This window comes from Cetorhinus maximus, chromosome 2, assembly GCF_964194155.1.
Source record: "Cetorhinus maximus chromosome 2, sCetMax3.hap1.1, whole genome shotgun sequence".
NCBI classification, from domain to species: Eukaryota; Metazoa; Chordata; class Chondrichthyes; order Lamniformes; family Cetorhinidae; genus Cetorhinus; species Cetorhinus maximus.
In genome coordinates, this window is record NC_135880.1 from 220,105,624 (window position 1) to 220,127,129 (window position 21,506).

At 42.7% G+C, this 21,506-nt stretch overlaps 1 protein-coding gene across 2 annotated transcripts in view; it reads right to left on the reverse strand.

The window, feature by feature from the left end:
- The window catches only part of abcg4a (ATP-binding cassette, sub-family G (WHITE), member 4a), a 146,470-nt gene extending 125,916 nt beyond the window's left edge, over positions 1-20,554 (reverse strand). The window contains exons 1-2 of one of the 2 annotated variants that reach the window (XM_078532958.1): positions 20,126-20,554; positions 6,236-6,350 (exon numbers count right to left, since the gene is read on the reverse strand). In XM_078532958.1, the coding sequence (XP_078389084.1) occupies positions 6,236-6,298 (63 nt within the window). In that variant the 5' untranslated portion in view covers positions 6,299-6,350; positions 20,126-20,554. The remainder of the gene's footprint in view (positions 1-6,235; positions 6,351-20,125) is intronic. The other variant, XM_078532965.1, reaches the window with a different exon arrangement.
- Between the last annotated feature and the right edge of the window lie 952 nt (positions 20,555-21,506).

Consider the following 21,506-nt stretch of genomic DNA (forward strand, 5'->3'; position numbering starts at 1 on the left):
TGACACAGGTGAAAGTCCATCCCATAATGTTCCTCAGTTTATGCTCTCGTAGTGTATGTCACCACGTGAAGCAGCACAGAGCCATAACTAGCATTGCCTACTCCAACCCTTCTGCAGGCCAATGTTCTTTTGTTCTTCAATGATTCCAGCTAACCTTTCCTAGCACAGCTAGTTCTTCTCTGTGAAGTCATTGGTTTTGCTGCTTCCATCCCAAGGGCACCGCTGCTATCTTCTCCATTCCTTTTCAAATACAAATCAGTATTAAAGATCTGAGGGACTGCTAATAACTTTTGAGATTTCAATTCCCACCATAGCTCCAAGATTGAGAACCTTCCTGACTAGCTCTTAGGGCTTTTTATGCTAGAGAAATCTGCTGACTAAATTTAAATATTCCTCATTTCCATAACCTCCTTACAGTGTAAATTTACAGAAGCTCAGCATCGTATGGGGAGATGATTGCTCAGTAAAGATTTTCTGAAGTCTATTTCCAAGGGCTTCCATTTATAGGCGGAATTAAACTGCATGAGGGAGAAAAGTTTCTACTGTTCAGTTAATGTAGTCAACAAAGAGAGAGGGGGTTTATCAAATTGGATTTGATTGGATTAGAATAGACAGTCTTTCCAAAATGTTTAGGGTTGAGTGTTATCTAGACACGTCTCTCTCAGGTGGTCTTTCAGTTTACCCACAAATAGGTGGGTCTGCCAATACCACTCTTGACCAGGTTACTGGGGGGAATAACATGCTCCTTGTAACAAAAACAGAAATTGCCGGAAAAGCTCAGCAGGTCCAGCAGCATCTGCGGAGAGAGAAACAGAGTTAATGTTTCGAGTCTGTATGACCCTTCTTCAGAGCTAAAGAGAAGTAGCACAAGGGTCATATGGACTCGAAACATTAACTCTGTTTCTCTCTCCACAGATGCTGCCAGACCTGCTGAGCTTTTCCGGCATTTTCTGTTTTTGTTTCAGATGTCCAGCATCTGCAGTATTTTGCTTTTATCAGCATGCTTCTCGTGTTCCTTCCCTCTCTTTCATTTATAGTCTCACTCAATATCAAAAAGCAGAAATAAGGTTAGAAAGTGAAAAAAATCATAAACACATAGAATACAGACTTGCAGGACTGACAGGTCAGGGCCAGACAGACAGACAGAAATACAATGAGTTTGCCAATTTTCTGGAAATCACTCATGGGTCCCCTTGGATACAGGCTCCATTTGAAACCTGATGAGAGAAAGAACTTGCATTCATATAGGTCCTTTCACGACATCCCGATGTTTTTTTACGGCCACTGAAGCATGTTTGAAGTGTAGTCAATGTTATAATGTAGGAATGTCAACAGCCAATATGCACAAAGTTTCCACAAACAGTAATTAAATAAATGACCAGGTCATGTAATTTTATGAGTTGGTTGAGAGATAAAGGTTGGATATGACACAAGGAGAACTTCCCTCCCAGTCTTTGAATAGTGCTATAGGCTATTTTACCTCCAGCTGAGGCTTTGTTTGAACGTCTCATCTGATAGACAACACCTCTAACAGTGCAGCATTTTCACAGAATTGCATTAAGTGCCAACCTAGATCATGTGCTAAACTCTCTGGAGTGGGTCTTGAACCCACATCCTTCTGGCTCAAGATGCAGGAGTGCTACCCTCTGAACCAAGGTTGTGGTCTAGCAAAGTATCTTCCTAGTTTTTTTTTTCCAAATTTCACTTATCAAGGTGAGGGACCCTCACAGTGGAGAATGGAAAATCTTTCCTTCTCAGGCACCTGCCATTTCTCAATCCCTCTTTCTCAAGGTCAATTTTGTAAGGGCAACAAATTGCTGGCTTGGCCTCATGGACTTGCTCACATCCTATTAAAGAATAAAAAAAGTCAGATGCAAAGTAAACTTACGAACGTACAAAATAGGAGCAGAAATAGGCCACTCGGCCCCTCGATCCTGCTCCGCCATTTAATAAGATCATGGCTGATCTATTTGTGTTTCGACTTCCACATTCCCATCTACCCCCAGTAGTCTTGGTTCCTTGCCTAATCTATCTACCTCTGCCTTAAAAATATTCAATAACCCCACTTCCACCGCCTTCTGAGGCAGAGAGTTCCAAAGTCGCACAACCCTCTGAGAGAAAAAAAATCTCCTCATCTCTGTCCTATAAGGGTGATCCCTAATTTTAGAATGATAGAATGGTACAAAAGAGGAAGCCATTCTTCCAATTGAGCCTGCACCACCTCTTTCAAAGAGGACTCTAGTTCCTCTACTCTGTTGTGATAATTGTTCCCCGGTTCCAAGCAAGGAAATGTATGCCCTACAAAACATGCCTAACACTTCAATTCACAACAACCGTCCTTTGCCCTGTGTAACTGGGGAGTTATTTTAACAATTAGAGCTGCTATATATGTTGTCAGGGCATGCCATATTATGAATCAGGTGCCATGTCAGGTTTGAAGTCTGGGGTTTAGGAATGAGAAGGAGACAACATATGCAAAAAAAAAGGCCAATAATCTTGTCCCTACATTGGTTGCACGCCTGGACAAACCCACTAGAAATGGCGTGAAGATGGTCAAACAGATTCTCCATGGAATCATTACAGCCAATAGACTGAAGGGGAGGGAGTAAAAGGGAGAGGGAGAGAATAAGAGAGAAAGGAGAGGAAAGCAAAAACGAATCATAAGAATTGAAAGGTTGAGAGCGAGTGCTCTCCTGTGACTATCTTATTAAGTTCTTTTCACCAGAAAGCCCAACTGGCTAGGACACAAAAAACAGAATCTACCAATGTCCATGTCGAAATGCAGCAAGACCTGGACAATATCCAGGCTTGGGCTGACAAGTGGCAAGTAACATTCGTGCCATTCAAGTACCAGGCAATGAGAACATAAGAACATAAGATATAGGAGCAGGAATAGGCCATTCAGCCCCTCAAGCCTGTCCCACCATTCAATAAGATCATGGCTGATCTGCCCCAGGTCTTCACTTCTCCTTCGTGCCAGCTCCTCATAGCCCTCAACTCCCTGATATTTCAAAAACCTACCTAACTCCTCTTTAAATACTTCCAGTGATCTGGCCTCCACAACTCTCTGAGGTAGAGAATTCCAGACATTCACTACCCTCTGAGAGAAGAAATTCCGTCGCATCTCAGTTTTAAATGAGTGTCCTCTTATTCTGTAACTATGTCCTGTAGTTTGAGATTCTCCCACTAGTGGAAACATATTCTCAACAACTACCCTGTCAAGCCCCCTCAGAATTTTGTACGTTTCAATAAGATCACCCCTCATTCTTCTAAGCTCGAATGAATAAAGGCCTAACCTCTTTAGCTGTTCTTGATAAGTCAACCCCTTCATCCCAGGAATCAGGCTAGTGAATCTCTTTTGAACTGCCTCCAATGCCGGTACATCCTTTCTTAAATACGGGGACCAAAACAGTACACAATGCTCCAGGTGCGGCCTCACAGTTGTAACGAGATTTCCCTATTTTTAAACTCCAACTCCCTAGCAATACAGGTCAAAATTCCATTTGCCTTCTTAATTACTTGCTGCGTCTGCAGGCTAACTTTTTGTGTTTCATGTTCAAGATCACCCAGATCCCTCTGTGCTGCACTTCTTTAGAGAATCTAACTGTCACCCCTTGACATTCAATGGCATTACCATCGCTGAATCCCCCACTATCAACATCCTGGGGGGTTACCATTGACCAGAAACTGAACTGGGCTAGCCATATAAATACTGTGGCTATAAGAGCAGGTCAGAGGCTAGGAATCCTGCAGCGAGTAACTCACCTCCTGACTCCTCAAAGCCTGTCCACCATCTACAAGGCACAAGTCAGGATTGTGATGGAATACTCTCCACTTGCCTGGATGAGTCTACCTCCAATAACACCATCCAGGACAAAGCAGACTGCTTAATTGGCACTCTATCCACAAACATTCACTCCCTCCACCACCGACACACAGTAGCAGTAGTGTGTACCATCTACAAGATGCACTGCAAGAACTCACCAAGCCTCCTTAGACAACACCTTCCAAACCTACAACCTCTACCACCTAGAAAACAAGGGCAGCAGGCACATGGGAACACCGCCACCTGGAAGTTCCCCTCCAAGTCACTCACCATCCTGAGTTGGAAATATATCGCCGTTCCTTCACTGGCACTGTGCCAAAATTCAGAACTCCCTCCCTAACAGCACTGTGGGTGTACCTACACCACACAGACTGCAGCGGTTCATGAAGGCAGCTCACTACCACCTTCCCAAGGGCAATTAGGGATGGGCAATAAATGCTGGCCCAGCCAGCGACGCCCACATCCCATAATTAATTTTTAAAATCCAATGGGCGATCATTATCTTATGTATCAATATCACAAGCAAGTGTTCATGGTATAGACGTACTATTAGCAGAGATAACATTTGGCACCATTGGATATCCTCTGTTTTTCCAGAAACAAATAAAGCAAAATTATTTTGAAATTCCAAAGATGGTATTTGACAACAAGCTGCTCTTCAATCACCCAGGAAATTGATTCTTCTTGCTGGGGAAGCAGGCAATGGATGTCAGCAGTTCTCTATGACACTTCACTAAAGTGGTCATTCTTCAGATTTGAGCCTTGACTGTGAATATTGAACTACAGGGGGCATCACATTAAAGCTCAAACGAGTCCTGCTCTATGGCCACACAGCCGCTTCCAGCATCAGCCACTCAATAGTGGGCAAGAGTAGAGAGACAATACCCTCTTTTGCCTAGAGAAACACCTCCATGGGCACAAATGAAATCAGCTAACTCACCGTAGACCTTGGATTGAAGCTAGGAACGCTCTCATTTGCATGGTACGATATTGCACGGGCGGCACTGTCATAATACACCCACTGCTCCATTGTATGGGTCATCCCTTGGCCAGTGGGAGCACATTGACAAGAACTGCAATCATTGGAAGTCACATCAGAGAGAGAGCGTCAAACAGTATTGAGGTGAACCTCTTTGAACTGTGGGCTCCCCTTCACCCCGCCACGAACACTTGCATCTCCTCCCAGTGAAGTGTGTGTGTGTGTGTGTGTGGCTGGAAACTTGGAAGGGTGGGGTCGGCAGTAAAGGGAAGATACAGTCTTGTGTAAGAATATTGATTTAAATAGATCTCCTAATTAGATCTCCTAATTATTATTCGGCTGCATGATTGCTAAACACGGGACACTTATTGCAAGCAAAGTGCAAAAGCCTCAGCAAAAGGCTGCAACCTTTGTGATTAAATTATAATAAATCTCAAAACCACATTTCATAATTTACTTGAAGGCTACCCCTGAACGAATGCATGAATAGCCATATTGTGGCACAATGATTCACAGAGAGCGGTTTAGCATTTGATAAAGGTTTTTTTTAAAACACAGAGCTGATAAATTCCAGTGACAGCACATTCTAGCTCTAACTCTTGTGCGTGAATGATCATCTTCACGCCGATTCTCCCGCAACCTGAGCTCAGCAAATACGGATCACCTTGCCGAGAGAATCGGACCGTGCTATAATCAATTCGCGTGTATATTTAAAAGGAGGAATTAAAGAGCTGGATGTCCTTGGGAAAAGACATGCAACATAGTAAAATGAACACCGCAAGCTTTGAAGCCAGTTATCTCGTTGCTGCATTCATGCCTTTCGGGAACAAAATAAAAATGCTACTAACAATGCACATTTATATTTTTTAAAGCTGTGCATTTTTGCACCCCCATCACTTTGCATTTTTGTTAAATAAATCTGGCAAAGCGGCGCAAATCTGCAGCTATATGTATATATATATACACACACACAATTTAAAAACCTCCATGATATCAATCCTTCAGACAATCCTTTACATACCTTTCTGTCCTCGCTGTGATGTGTTGGAGATTGTAACAGGGATAGGATTTTTGCCTTCTGGTCGATTTCCCCCCCACCTCCCTGTCCACATTGGGTTGGAGCTCCGACCTCTCCTGTTCCCAACACTCACACACCCTCTTACATGCTCACAAAGCCAAGCTTCTTGTGGGCAAAACCAGCGTTAATCCTTCCCCGTCTAAACCCACGACTCAAAAAGAAAACAGGTAGTAAATCCCAATTAAAAATTGCTGATGATCCCGCGGGATGAATTCCTGATCGCAGCAATTTTTTTGAAAAATATTAAATTATTAAAACAGCACCACGGGCAGATGTGGAGATTGCAGTCATTAAACACATTTCTTTTTTCTCCGTGCTCATTTTGTATGCCCGTATATATATATATATACACCAGAGAGCAGCCTGTGCGGGACTGAGGTGTCCTGAGGTCCAGCAAAGGGACGGACGTTCCCATCTGATTCAAAACGGAATTTATCTGCACCAAAACCAACACCCTTTTCCCTGACCTGAACATGAGAGATGTTCCACACTCGTTCAACAACTGTCTCTTCACAACAATAGACATTAAATGCCTTTGTTTTCTCAATGGGTGGGGTGGGAGGTCCCACTAGGCGTCTAAATCACACAGAACCAACAGGCCATTCGGCCCAATTGGTCCACACCGAGCCCGACCTGCATAACCTACTGGCAATTTTGCAAATTTCATGGGTACTCAAGGCTCCACAATATGTACCCGTGCAGTCCCCGTGAGCATAAAAGGCTTGGACATCCCAGGAGTCCATTAATAAGCATGGATCTTTTAGTCCACTTAATATGTCAAAAACCTTACATTCTGACAACTTTTTCCATTACAAATCCCGATGTTCATCTTTACAACGTGAGATACCTATGTAGACTTAGACATGGAGACTAGCATTTCTTCGCTCAGGAGGTGGTGAATCTTTGGAATTCTCTGGCACAGAGGGATGTGGAGGCTCAGTCATTGGGTATGTTTAAGGCAGAAATTGATAGATTTCTAGGTAGTAAAACATCAAGGGACATGGGGATAGTGTGGGAAAATGGCATTGAAGTGGAAGATCAGCCATGATACAAGTGAATGGTGGTGCCAGCTCGAGGGGCTGAATGGCCTAACTCCTGCTCCTATATCCCATGTTCCTATAATTACACTCCCAAGTTCACATTCACCTGCCACCAGCCCAATGGGCTGTGTGGCCTCCTTTAGTGCTAAATTATTCTATAAGTTCAGTTCTCTAGCCTCCTACAATCCCACCAATTCTACTCCACTCCTCAGCTTTCTGTATGCATTGCTATTTAACTGAAATAAAAACAAGAGTTTTTGCAGGGTTCCCCCAATCTCCCACTCCAACTTCGGCGGAACACCCTGGAGAAACTGTGTAAATGGCCAAAATCTTCAGTGGTTCGGTCTCACACTGAGAGACCATTAAAGAAATTCCAGGTCTGCCCATGTTTCCTGCCACCTTTTCCCACCAAAAACTGTTATGTTTGAACTCTTAACAAAAACTGATCACGTTGTGATGACAGCCCTGCCCAATACAGCCAGTCACAGCACCACAGATGGTAGGAGGGTGTAAACACAGTATAACAAGCTCACTGTTAAATTTCATTACAAATTTGAACATCAAAATTTATACTGCAAAAGGGCAGAATTGGGACTGAATTATGCCTGCCTACCTCAGACTAATTACCAATGATTTCTAATGGCATTTCAGCTGAGGAATGAACTTATACTGAAAGAGACATCAATAGAGTGGAAGAGGTGCATGTGCAGCAAAAAACACCAGCATGGGCTAGTTGAGACTAATGGCTTATTTCTGTGATATAAATTCTTTGTGATTTTACCGGTCCTTGTTTCCCAGGGTGATGGGAGAGCACGTACATAATCAAAGCACAATATAAAAATAAGGACAGAATAAATTACTTTAAAATAGCAGCTGAATTATGTCTGCATCCAGATCCAGTTTCCCCCGCCACTGAATGCCACCAGCCCCCCACTTCCAGTGAGCAATGGCATTGGGGTTAAGAATATAAGAAATAGGAGCCCTCAAAAGCCTGCTCCGTCACTCAATAAGTTCATGACTGACCTTTGACCTCAATTTCACCTTCCCTCCCAATCCCCATAACCATTGATTCCCTAGAATCCAAAAATCTCCCTCAGACTTGAATATTGTCAACAGCTGAGCATCCACAGCCCTCTAGGGTAGAGCATTCCAAAGATTCACAACCCTCTGAGGGAAGACATTCCTCATCATCTCAGTCCTAAATGTGAACTCCTTATCCTAAGACTTTAGCTCTAGTTCAAGACATTTCAGCCAGTGGGAACACCCTCTCAGCATCGACACTGACAAGCCCCTTTGGAATCCAATAAAATTCAGAGAGATCACCTCTTATTCTTCTAAACTCCAGAGAGTATGGGTTCAATCTCCTCAAACTGTATGCAAAAACAGGACAAATCCAACTGACCAATTACCAACCGATCAGTCTACTCTCCATCATCAGTAAAGTGATGGAAGGGGTCATCAACAGTACTATCAAGTGGCATTTGCTTAGCAATAACCTGCTCACTGTCGCTCAGTTTGGGTTCCTCCAGGGCCACTCAGCTCCTGAACTCATTACAGCCTTGGTTCAAACATGGACAAAAGAGCTGAACTCCTGAGGTGAGAGTGACTGCCCTTGACATCAAGGCAGCATTTGACCGAGTGTGGCATCAAGGAGCCCTAACAAAATTGGAGTCACTGGGAATGAGGGAGAAATCTCTCTCTTGGTTGGAGTCATACCTAGTGCAAAGGTCAATCATCTTAGTTCCAGGACATCACTGCAGGAGTATTTTTTCATTCATGGGATGTGGGCGTCACTGGCTAGACCAGCATTTATTGCCCATCCCTAATTGCCCTTGTCCTCAGGATAGTGTCCTAGGCCCAACCATCTTCAGCTACTTCATCAATGACCTTCCTTCCATCATAAGGTCAGAAATGGGGATGTTCGCTGATGATTGCATAATGTTCAACATTGAAGCAGTCCATGTCCAAATGCAGCAAGACCAGGACAATATCCAGGCTTGGGCTGACAAGTGGCAAGTAACATTCGTGCCACACAAATGCCAGGCAATGACCATCTCCAACAAGAGAGAATCTAAACATCGTCCCTTGACAGTCAATGGCATTACCATCGCTGAATCCCCCACTATCAACATCCTGGGTGTTTCCTTTGGCCTGAAACTGAACTGGACTAGCCATATAAATACTGTGGCTACAAGAGCAAGTCAAAGGCTAGAAATCCTGCGGCGAGTATCCTTCCTCCCCGAAGCCTGTCCACCAGCTACAAGGCACAAGTCAGGAGTATGATGGCACACACACCACTTGCCTGGATGAGTGCAGCTCCAACAACACTCAAGAAGCTTGACACCATCCAAGACAAAGCAACCCATTTGATTTGGCACTCCATCCACAAACATTCACTCTTTCCACTACCGACGCACAGTGACAGCAGTGTGTACTATCTACAAGATGCACTATAGGAACTCACCAAGCCTCCTTAGACAGCACCTTCCAAACCTATGACCGCTACCATCTAGAAGGACAAGGACAGCAGACACATCGGAACACACCAATGGAAGTTCCCCTCGAAGCCACTCACCATCCTGCCTTGGAAATATATCACTGTTCCTTCACTTTTGCTGGGTCAAAATCCTGGAACTCCCTTCCTAACAGCACTGTGGGTGTAGGTACATCACATGGACTGCAGTGGTTCAAGAAGGCAGCTCATCACTATCTTTTCAAGGGCAATTTGGGATGGGCAATAAATGCTAGCCTAGCCAGTGTTGCTCACATCCTGTGAAAGAGTTTTAAAAAAACTCTCATTACAGGCCAGCCCTGTCATCCCAGGAATCAATCCAATGAACCTTCGCTGCACTGCCTCTAAGGCACAGGTATCCTTCCTTAGGTAATGAAACCAAAACTGTGCACAGTATCTCAAATGTGGCCTCACCAAAGCCATATACAATTGTCACAATTGCAACCTCTTTTCATATAATTTGCAGATTTGAAAAGCAGGCACTATAAGCATTGTAAAAAAATCACCTTTATTTCATTTGACAGGCAGATGTCTACTCCAAAATGACCCAAACCAATGTGAAGAATTTCCAATGTAAACAAAATTGAGAAGATTTCTCCTGGTAGGTATTTCTACTGAAATAAATTGTAAGCATCTCTACTTTGAATAAGCAGGAGATCTGGGCCATTAAGCTGAATTAAAAATTAATTCACATTTTTGGGCTAGCTTTTCTGGCTTTCTTTATAAATGCAAGACAGGGTGTTGGCCCTATGTGGGGTGTTATAATGATTCAATAGAAATGGGAATGATGTTTGTCTCATTCAACAGTCGAGGAATGAAAATTCCTCCCCACATAGTGATGACTCTTCAATTAAAGAAATAAGGTCATTTGTAAAAGTGTCTCACAAATGGGCTTACTGTGGCTGATCCACTGAGATTGGTAGGCACTCTAAATCTGGCCACAGGCAAGCCAAGTCTCCTTCATCTCTGCCTGCTCTCAAACTTGCGACTCCCTGCATCTTTGTGCCTGCACCCCTAACTTACCTGGCTGTAAGACATTGACTGAGTCAGTGCTGCTCCCTCGCCTTGTTCTCCATTTAAGAAACTGTCCATCCATAACTCACCTCTCTGATTTCTACTCTCTCTCCCTCCACAACTTAATTCGGTCTCTCCTCATCCTCTCTTGGATACACACATTGAATCCCTCCAAGAACCATGGGTCTAAGGGACGCACTGTTAAACGCACAAAAGTTCTAAAATTACATCATGTGTAAAAAGTCCTTTGTTCTTCTTCTGTTAAAGAGAAAGGTTGAGAGGTTTGGATTTGTATGCAATGATATAGCTCCTTAGGTTCAAACATCTCAAGCTGCTCCATACAGAATTTATTGTTTCGAAGTGCAGTCACTGCATTATGTAAGCCAATATGGCAGCTTTTCTTTATCAAACATCTAAGAGCTGATTCATTAAGGTGTTTGTTTTTCTTGATTATTGGTTGAAGGAGGATATTTTGAGCTTGCTGTTTCTCTTCAAATGGTCTTATAGCATCTTCTGCCATCCTTCTGAACAGGCAGATGGAACATGGGTTAATTTTCTCACTTGAATGACAACATTTCCAACAATAGTAATTACTCAGTAGTGAGCTGGAGCATCAGCCTTCTGTTTGTACTCAGGTCCTCGAGCTGGGCTTGAACCTGTTAGTTACTTCACTGAGTTCAGCATGCTATGCTACCAACTGAGCTAAGCTGACATAAGCCAACCTCAATTACGTATTCAAATCCTGACTTCTCTCCATCACTTTGCTCTTCTCTTTCCTTTGGCTCCTCACATTTTTCTTCCTTTCATTTCTAACAAACGCCTGCAGCAATTATCAATATGGCAGTATGGACTGTCAAAAAGAAATTGACTGTGCTTAAAAATAGACTCATTATAAATATTGCAATGTCTCATGAATTAAGAGTGCTGATGTATTAAACAAGTGCAAAACTGCAGACGGCTAAATTTAACTTGAAGTATAATTATCAGAACCAGTTTTAAATCAGGGACTTTGCTAATTTTTTTGCTAATGTCCAATTATTGCTTCAGTTAAATATTTAGATGGCCCCTTGATAGTGCTTTGTATCTTTCATTTTTCAATCCTTTAATACCAGGATAAAATACTTCTCAGATTTCTCCTTGTTCACTGGTTTTTATGAGCTCTGAATCAACTGCAAATGAGAGGATAAGAAATTACTTAGCCCAGGTCTCGGCATTGCACTTGCTGCTCAGGAGCGTGCTAGAACAGTGGAAGGCTTGAAAGAGAAAAACACTTCACCATTCATCATGTGCACTCCTTTAACATTCCATACATAACAATCTCAATCAAGGATTCCTCACCTACTGAAGCCCAAGAACTCCATACATGATTCCTAAATGTGAAGTGAATCAAATAGATCTATTGATATCACTATGACTTACATTCCCTCCTCTGAAAAGGAGCTTGGGGATGTGATTTACTTTTCCCCCATGTCAGAAAGAATCAGGTATGTGTTTGGTGCTTCCCAATAGTGATCTGAACAACACAGGAACAGGAGCAAGCCATTTAGACCATCAGGCCTATTATGCCATTCAATGAGATCATGGTTGATGTGTGACCTAACTCCATATACCCACCTTTACTCCACATCCTTAATATCTTTGGTTGACAAAAATCTATCAATCTCAGTTTTAAAATTAACAACTGATCCAGCATCAATTGGCATTTGTGGAAGAGAGTTCCTAACCTCTATCGCCCTTTGCATGAAGATGGGTTTCCTAATTTCACTCCTGAAAGATCTGGCTCTAATTTTTGAACCAGACCCACTAGTCCTGGACTTCCCAACTAGCAGAAATAGTTTTTCCCCCATCAGATTTTGATCAAATCACTCTGTAACTTTCTAAATTCCGGGAAGTAGAACCCTAGCTTGTTTAATCATTAAATGTCCAGTGTAGGGATTGAGCAACTACCAATTCTCTACCATTTTATAGTGTTATTCACTGGTGCTTCAAGATAGCTTGCTGTCTCCTGTTTCTTTCTTAGTAGTCAATAGTATTTCTCTTAGGTTCTCCCTTGTTAATCACCATTTCCAATCAAATGATGATCTGTTTTTTTCGCACTTTTATGTTGTTGTTCAATAAAGTCCGTAGGAAGATGCATGAGAAAGACTTCGGTTGACTTGTATCCTCATGTGTTTATTCCCTTCAATGGGAAAGCTAGGTTCTATTTATAACATAAAAATTGATTTGGTGAATTTTATGCTCAAGGTGATGGGTGTTTTTTTGTGAAAGAGGGAACATTTCCTATTTCAGGCATCTAGGATCAGGATTAAGCGCTGGCAGCTCAGATATAGTTGTCGATTAGACGTAAAGTTCCTTTAACGTGGCCTCAACAAAATATCTCAGAGTATGCTCCAACGCCTCCAATTCCCAAACCAGTCATTTGGAGCCTCTGAATGAAATTGCCAAACAAACTCTATGCTCTCAGCAATTGGCCCATGCCCACTAGAACTCAGAAACATGTGAGCAAAGGAGCAGTATGGCATTCAACCCCTCAGGCCTGTTCGGTCATTCAGTTACATCATAACAGACCTGTATCTTAACTCAATCTACCCACCTTGGGTCCACATGGCCCTCAATATTTTTGCCTAACGAAACCTATCAATCTCAGTTTTGAAGTTTTCCATTGACACCCAGCCTCAACAGTAACTGGGAGAGAGAATGCCAGATTTACAATGCCCTTTGTGTGAAGCCATGCTTCCTGACATTGCCCTTGAATGACATAAATCTAATTATCAGGTTATTTGTTACATTTTTTGGTCTGGACACTTCCGACCAGAGGATATTTTATCAACTCCTTTAATAATCTAAAACACTCAAAATCACTTCTTAATCTTTAATAGTGAAGGTAATATTCACCTATCCTATACAATTTGTCCTCATAATTTAACCTTTTTGGCCCCGGTATCATTCGGAGATGTTCAAATTTTGTTTGATGCCTTGAAGCACCTTTAGACATTTTAGTCCTTTAAAAGGTGCTACACAGATGCAAGTTGTTGTTGTTGATGAGGAGTCTGCCTCAGTTCAGTGAGGCTCCTTACAGAAAGAGGAGTAGTCTTCAGCGTAGCACCTTCTCCAATGGGAATTGGAATTCCTGAACCGCTGCAGTCCCGCTGGTGTAGATATGCCCACAGTGCTGTTAGGGAGGGAGTTCCAGGATTTTGACCCAGCGACAGTGAAGGAACGGCGATATAGTTCCAAATCAGGATGGTGTTCAGCTTGGAGGGGAACTCACAGCCTCGGAATCAAACTACTAAATTGACATTCAAACTCACAGTGGCAGAGCAAACTACAACATTATCATTTATCAAGGTACGCTTGTGCTTTATGCCAAAAGATGCTGGATAAGTTTCAGTTTTTCAAGAGATATTACTGTTATTGCTTAAATAAAAACATTTGTATAACGCCTTCAGCCTCTCCCAGGAACAATAGAAAATACTTTACATTCAGTGCATTACTTTGAAGAGTGTGTTTCCAAAGGCCTTGCATTATAGGTGGAATTAAGTTGAATGATGGAGAGAAGCTAAAGCTGGACCGTTAATAAAATCAACAAAAAGGCGATCCATCAGATATTACAGTCTGGCTGGATTTGAATGGACAGTTTTTCCAGAGTGTTTAGTATGGAGTACAACCTCGCTGCATGAAATCTCTCCCCGGTGATCTTTATTTTTATTCTCTATTACATTAGTTTTACCCACATATTGGTGAGTCCACACTTGAACTGGTTAATGGAGGAAATCGTCCCTTCTCATGTTCCTTCCCATTCTTTCATTTATAGTCTCATTTGATGACAAAATGCAGAAATAACATGTTAGCAAGTCAACAAGCCCAGGAACATATAGAACACAGAATCTTTGAGACCCCACTTGTAGCCCTGATATGTCGGGCCCAGGTGGGCAGAATTTTAATGAGCTTGCAACATTCATAGTAATCCTTTGCGAGTTCCCTAAGATCCACAGACCCCAGTTTGGAACCCTATGAAAGACAGAAGCAGAATTTTTATAGAGACTTTCATGACCTCAGGGTATTCTATAGCACTATGCAGCCAGCGAGGTACTTCTGAAATGGAGTTAAGGTTGGAACGTTAAAAACATAATAGCAAATTTGAACACATAAATTTCCACAAAGCATAATTAAATGCATAGCCAGGTCATGTATTTCTTAGGTAATGCTTAACAGATAATTTTTGGTTAGGACACTCAGACAAATCTCCTGCTCTTCTTTGAATTGGACCATGAGTCCTCAGTTTAATGTCACATCTGAAATAAAGTAACTCTTATTTTATTCATTCACAGGATCTAGGCGTCACTGGCAAGGTCAGCATTTGTTACCCCCTCCCTAACTGCCGTTCTTGAACCATTCCAGAATTTTGACCCAGTGACAGTGAAGGAATGGCGGTATAATTCCAAGTCAGGATGGTGGTTGGCTTGGAGGGAACATGCAGGTGGTGGCGTTCCCATGTATCTGCTGCCCTTGTCCTTTGGGGTGGCAGAGACTATGGGTTTGGAAGGTGCTGTCAAAGGAACCTTGGTGAGTTGCTGCAGTGCATCTTGTGGATGGTACACACTGCTGTCACTGTGCATTGGCGGTGGAGGGAGTAAATGTTTACAGTGGCGGATGGGGTGTCAATCAGGCAGCCTGCTTTGTGGTGTTGATATTCACGTGTGTTTTTGGAGCTCATTCAGGCAGGTGGAGAGTATTCAATCACACTCCTGACTTTTAAAAAATTCATTCGTGGGATGAGGGCATCACTGGCTAGGCCAGCATTTATTGCCCATCTCTAATTGACCTTGAGAAGGTGGTGGTGAGCTGCCTTCTTGAACCGTGCCTTGTAGATGGCGGACAGACCTTGGGAAGTCAGGAGGTGAGGGTTACCCACTGCAGAATTCCCATTTTGCAAACAGTAAGTTCCCACAAACAACAATAACAGGCTCCTCTGATTTTTGTGGTATTGAAAGTATATTGATTAAGACATGAGGAAAAGACACTGCATTTCTTTAAGAACCATTTAAAGCTTAGCCGAACCTTCCAAACAACACACACAGTTCTTGATTAGTAATGTTAAATGTCCCTAATGCGTCAAGGCAGATTAAAGTTAACAAAATTTTAATAATTAGCTTTCACAACAGGAGGATGCCTCTTTTGAAGATACCGTAATCATCATTTATTTATGGAGATACAGGACACTGAAGGGATGTGAGATCGTTCATTTGTTCTTCAGATCACGTTGTCTTGTTTAAAGAAGCAGAATAATCAATAAATTAGCTCAGCTTGTTGGCTGGTTAATGAGAGAGGTGGATGGTAATTCCACTAACACATGGGGTTTCATGCCCTATATACAGTGAGCACCTGAGCCACCTTTTCCCATAAGGGTTTCTGAATGGTGGAACTCAGCAGCCTATTGCATTTCATAACTATTCTTTCTTTCATTGGAATGTTCAGGGCCGTGCGCAGAAAATATCACAAGTAACGTAAAATCTCTATATGCACGTGAAAGAAGCTACAATTTATTCACCCACTTTATACAAATCAATTTTTTCCAGTCGTACTGAGTTAAGTCTCCTTGTTCTGGATTCAACAGCAGCATTGTAATTGGCCTCAGTGCCTCTGGACTACGAAAGGGTTTTTTAAAAAAAAATTGTATATGGCTCTGGATCCCCTTCCTGGTGCCAAACTGATATCCCCTACGGGAACGGTTAAGTCTGTTTGGTGGTTTATGGATTTGGGTCACAACGGAATAAAGGCTTGGTGGTCATTCCCTCATGATCAGATTGCCTAGAGACTAACAGTCTAGGCCCACACAGAAAGAACAGCCATACACAGGCAATGCTACATGGCAGATGGAGCATCCGGGTGCAAGACAGCACTTTAATGAGTGGAAGGAGCAAAACCGGGAGACAAAACAGTAGCAATATCTGTTCTATATGTGCAATAAGGTCAAGATTTTGTTGCATTTATAGCTTTGCTACCAACATATCTTACTACTTGTAATCTATTAATGTTTCCTCTATTAGAGTATCCAATTCAGTATTAACGGTATATATGGAAAAAACGTTGATGCTTGAAACTTCTAGGCTTATGGAAGTGGGGGATAGTTCACTAATATTTCAAATTAAACACCACTAACACATTAGATTAGATACAAGTGAAAGCAGGATCTTAATTGCCAGAAAACCATGGCAAAGCAGAGAGGACATGCAATGACCTCTAGTCTGCGATGGCTAAGATCTGATATGATGTCTTTAGTAAGAAAAGCAAATGCCAAGCGGTTGTGGGAGAGTTAGGAAAGATGCCTAGATGCATAATCAAGAAGATGGGCTTTAAGGCAGATTTTTTAAAGTGGGAAAATAATTAGAAGTGCATAAGTTTACAAAGCTTTCTAAAGAGCATCGCCAAAATGGCAGAAGACCCCACTGTCGATAGTGGCAGAATCAGAGGAACAAGAGGGTGAGGCCATGGAGGATTTGTAAATGAGGACGAGAAGTGGGAGACAGGAAGAAAATGGAGGCGGGCAAGAATAGAAGTGATGGGCTGGATGGACCAGTTGTCTTTTCCTGTCTGTTAAGATCCATAAGTGAAACTTAATCCAGGTCAAGAAGCAGGTGACAGGTGGAGTTTGTAAAAGTGAAGCTCGGAGGGTTTGAGAGGCGTGTATTGGAGAAATCTAATCGAAATGTTTTAGCAGAGAGAAAAGCATGAAGAAAATGACTTGCATTTATATAGCACCGTTCATGGCCTCAGGCATTTCAAAACACTTCACAGTCAATGAAGTTTTCTTGGATTGTAGGTACATTGTAATGTAGGACTGCAGCAGCCAATTCACGCACAGCAAGCTCCCACAAACGGGAATATGATGGTGACCAGATGATCTTCTTTTCAGTGGTGTTGAGTAAGGGATAAATATTGGCCAGGACACTGGACATAACTCTCCTTCTCTACTTCAAAGTGGTACCATGGTATCGTGCAAGAGAGCAAATGGGGCCTTGGTTTAATGTTTCATCAAAAAGACAGCGCCCCCCGATAACTGAGCCACAGATAAAAAGATATATATGGCCACTTAGGCAAGTTACTGGAGGAATTCTAATACTGATGGAGCATTGCCCAATATGAATCACCACCATCAAGAGATGAAGGGAGAAAATTGTTGGCCATGGAGAGATTCTTCACGTCACCAGTACTGCATGCATAAAGTTGATCAAAAATAATTTAATTGAATGGATCCATTTACCAAATCAGCTATACTGAAATAAATTTGCGGTCAATAGGAGCAAAGGAACAAGTACAAAGAGCAATGGGGATTCTTCAGTATATTCTCAGCAGCAAAGGAAGCTACAGGAAGGAGGAGGATAAACAAAGCTGTGGCACTAATTGCAGAACGGAAACATTTGCAACAAAAAAATCCAACAAGATCCAAAGGAATGTCAATTTGCTTTTACTGGACACAGAGGTGGATAATTCTAATCAAAATCTGAATAGCTGACGCACCACACCACTGTCGGGATTAATGCTATTGATCTGTGATGCTGTGGTGAGTCAGTGCGTTTGTGTCCCATTGCTGAGAGAGGACTGAAATCAGCTAGTGCCCAGGATTGTCTGTGTGCTACACCTTCACTCCGCAGAGAGACAGATAATGGCCATGAACCAAGTATCCTTCTATTCCAACCAGACAGCAACATGGGCAAGGGTTGGAGAATTGAGCGTGATCTGGGAGATGGGGTCGCAATATTGTCAGCTTCTGAGTGAGAAAGATTTGCACTTATTTAGGACCTCTCAGGACATCCCAGTGTGCTCTAACAAAGTCAAATTACTTTTGAAACGTAGTCACTATTGTAATGTAGGAAACACAGAAGCCAATTTGAGCGCATCAAAGACATCAACGTGATAATGATTAGATAACCTGTTTTTGTTATGTTGGTTCAGGAATAAATATTGGCCCCTGGTCTTCTTTGAAATGGTGCCATGGGATCTTTCATGTCCACCTGAGAGAGTGGACGAGGCCTCAGTTTAATGCCACATCTGAAAGACTGATTCCTGGGATGAAGGGGTTGTGATATGACGAAAGCCTGAACAGGTTGGACCCGCATCTATTGGAGTTTAGAAGAACGATTGGTGACCTTAGTGAAACATAAGATCCTGAGGGGACTCAACAGGGTGGATGCTGGGAGGATGTTTCCCCTTGTCAGGGGCTCTAGAACTAGGGGACACAGTTTAAAAATTAGGAGTCCCCCATTTAAGACTGAGATGAGGAGAATTTTGCTTTCTCTCAGTGGGTCATTAGTCTGTGGAATGCACTTCCTCAGAGAGCAGTGGAGGATGGGTCATTGAACATATTCAAGGCTGAGTTAGACAGGTTTTTGATCGACAAAGGGGTCAAGGGTTATGGGGGATGGGGGTGGTGGGCAGGCAGGAAAGTTGAGTTAAGGCCACAGTCAGATCAGCCATGATCTTATCGAATGGTGGAGCTTGCTCAAGGGGCTGAATGCCTACTCCTGCTCCTAATTCTTGAGTTCTTGCGCACCACTCCCTCGGTACTGCACTGGAGCATCAGCTGAGATTTCTTTGCAACCTTCATTCTCCGAGGTGAGTGCGCTACCCACTGGGTGCCTTGGCCGCCAATATATGTAGAGCATCTGGAAATTTCTAGATACAAACCTGAGTGTGCTGTCTTGTTATTAAAAGCATTCAGTTCTCTTTATCTGGCACAATTCTATAAGACATTAGTAATTCTAAGGTTTTCATCAGCAAATTGAGAATAGCCACAGCCCTTCCCTCCAACATATGAAGACTCCCTCCCTCCTTTAAGCTTTGCATTTGCCTCTGGGTGAACTGAACTGGTGGGGAGAGGAAGAAAAATACATCTTAAAATGGAACAAAAACACACAGGACATCAAACGAGATTTACCGATGCGCTGAAGAGGATGGATTTGGCCGGGGACAGTTTGCAATGACAATAATTAGTCATTGTGTACATGTGTCAAGAACATAACGTTGTGTTTTGGGGGGGGGGAGAAGTTAGCTGAATGTTCTTATGATGCGCTCAGTGTTTTTAAACAGTGCTGATGGGAGCTTTCGTTTGCGTTTGTCTATCTGCAGGTTTCGGAATTCGCTGCAGATTCCGGGGTTACTCTCGGTCAAAAAAAATCCGAGGTTACTCTCGGTCACAAACCATCGCTTGTCTGCAACCTGCAATAATCCCCAGCGGAAAGAGGCTCAATAAATAAATAGCCGCTGGGACGGAAAAGAGGGGAGTAGGACCACTTCTGCACAGTGATGCAAGAATAAAATGTAGCAACAGTGTTAAGTCCACGCCATCAGCAAAAATAAAGGATTGGAAAACATGTATCAAACATCGTATGAAATGTCTTTACAATTGAAACGCACTGCGAGGTTAAATCCTTAACTTGAACACAGCCTTTCTATCATGCCCATAGATCATCTCAATGTTTATGTGCATATATAATACAAACGCTTCATTCTCATCATAAACAACAAATTAAACTACCCCTCCCCCTCCCCCCAATTTTAATACCTACACGTTTACAGAACACATTTGCGATTTTTGGAAAGATGCAATGTTCAAATCAGCCGAACTCAGGAACATCTGCATCCAATACGTGCAACAAAATATTAAATACTGCACCTTTCTGTTCGGCGATAGAGCAGAGATGAAACAAGACGATGCCATGCAAATGATTCTGCGCTGCAAACCGATCCAAGGTCTTGTACTCCTGTCGCTTTGGTTTTGGATGCTGTAAAGGTTTTATTTTAACCACCCTCAGAAATAATGCTTTTGATTTCCCGGCGATTTGAGACAAGCACCACACGCGTACTGATAGGTGTTAATTGAGGTTGAGAGACTGCGATTTGCACCTTCACTATCTCACAGCAATGGAACCAGCCTTTCCTTCCTAGCCCTATGCAGGTATAACCCAGCCGCAGCGGCTCTCTCTGCTCTAGTGTTCTCCCTTCTTCTACTGGAAGGCGTTGACTCCTGCTGAGGCACAATTGTACAGTCCCCTGACACTTACTCCAGTGGAGTGGCTATTTGACTGTGGATTGCATCACTCTCAAGTTTGATCCTGTCCCTCCCTTCTTATCTGCACATGCAAACCCTTCCTGGAAGCGGCTGCTCTGGACTAATCAAGATGCTGTCCAGAATATAGAACACACGTGCGGCTGTGATCACAGTGTGGTACTAGTGCTAGCAATTCTCCCTTGTTTTTGTTAATTTAGTTTATTGTTTTGACTCAAAAGAGTTACTAGTGCTAGCAATCAGGCAAGCCTACCCCTATTAGTCCGGAGAATGTGAGGTTAAATCCACTATGTTAATTCTGGAATTCAGCTTATATTTATAAAAAAGAGCCCTGGTGTTTGTAAAATGAAGCTGTTTTGTGTCAGGAAAAACAACTGTTTAACTAATTCCTTTAGTCTTTTAGAGATACATTCCTTCCCTCCTTACCCGGTGATACCAGTCTCACACCGATGTGGTTGATTCTCAGTTTTCTTCTGAAGTGATCTAGCCAGCTACTCAATGGTGCCAAACAAGGGATTTTTTTTCGTTCGTTCATGGGTTGTGAGCACTGCTGGCTGGGCCAGTGTGTATTGCCTGTCCCTAATTGCCCCTGAGAAGGTGGTGGTGAGCTGCCTTCTCGAACCACTGCAGTCCATGTGATGTAGGTACACCCAGAGTGCTGTGAGGAAGAGAGTTCCAAGATTTTGACACAACGACAATGAGGGAACGGTGATATAGTTCCAAGTTAGGATGACGAGTGCCTTGTAGGGCAATTTGCAGGTGGTGGTGTTCCCATGTGTCTGCTGCCCTTGTCCTCTAGATGACACAATATTCTGTTTTTCCTACCGAAGTGGATAACTTCACACTTATCTATGTTAAACTGTGTCTGCCGTGTATTTGCCCACTCACTCAGCTTGTCTAAATCGCCTTGAAGCCTCTTAATATCCTCCTCACCACTCACATTCCCACCATGTTTTGCGTCGTCAGCAAACTTGGATATATTACGTTT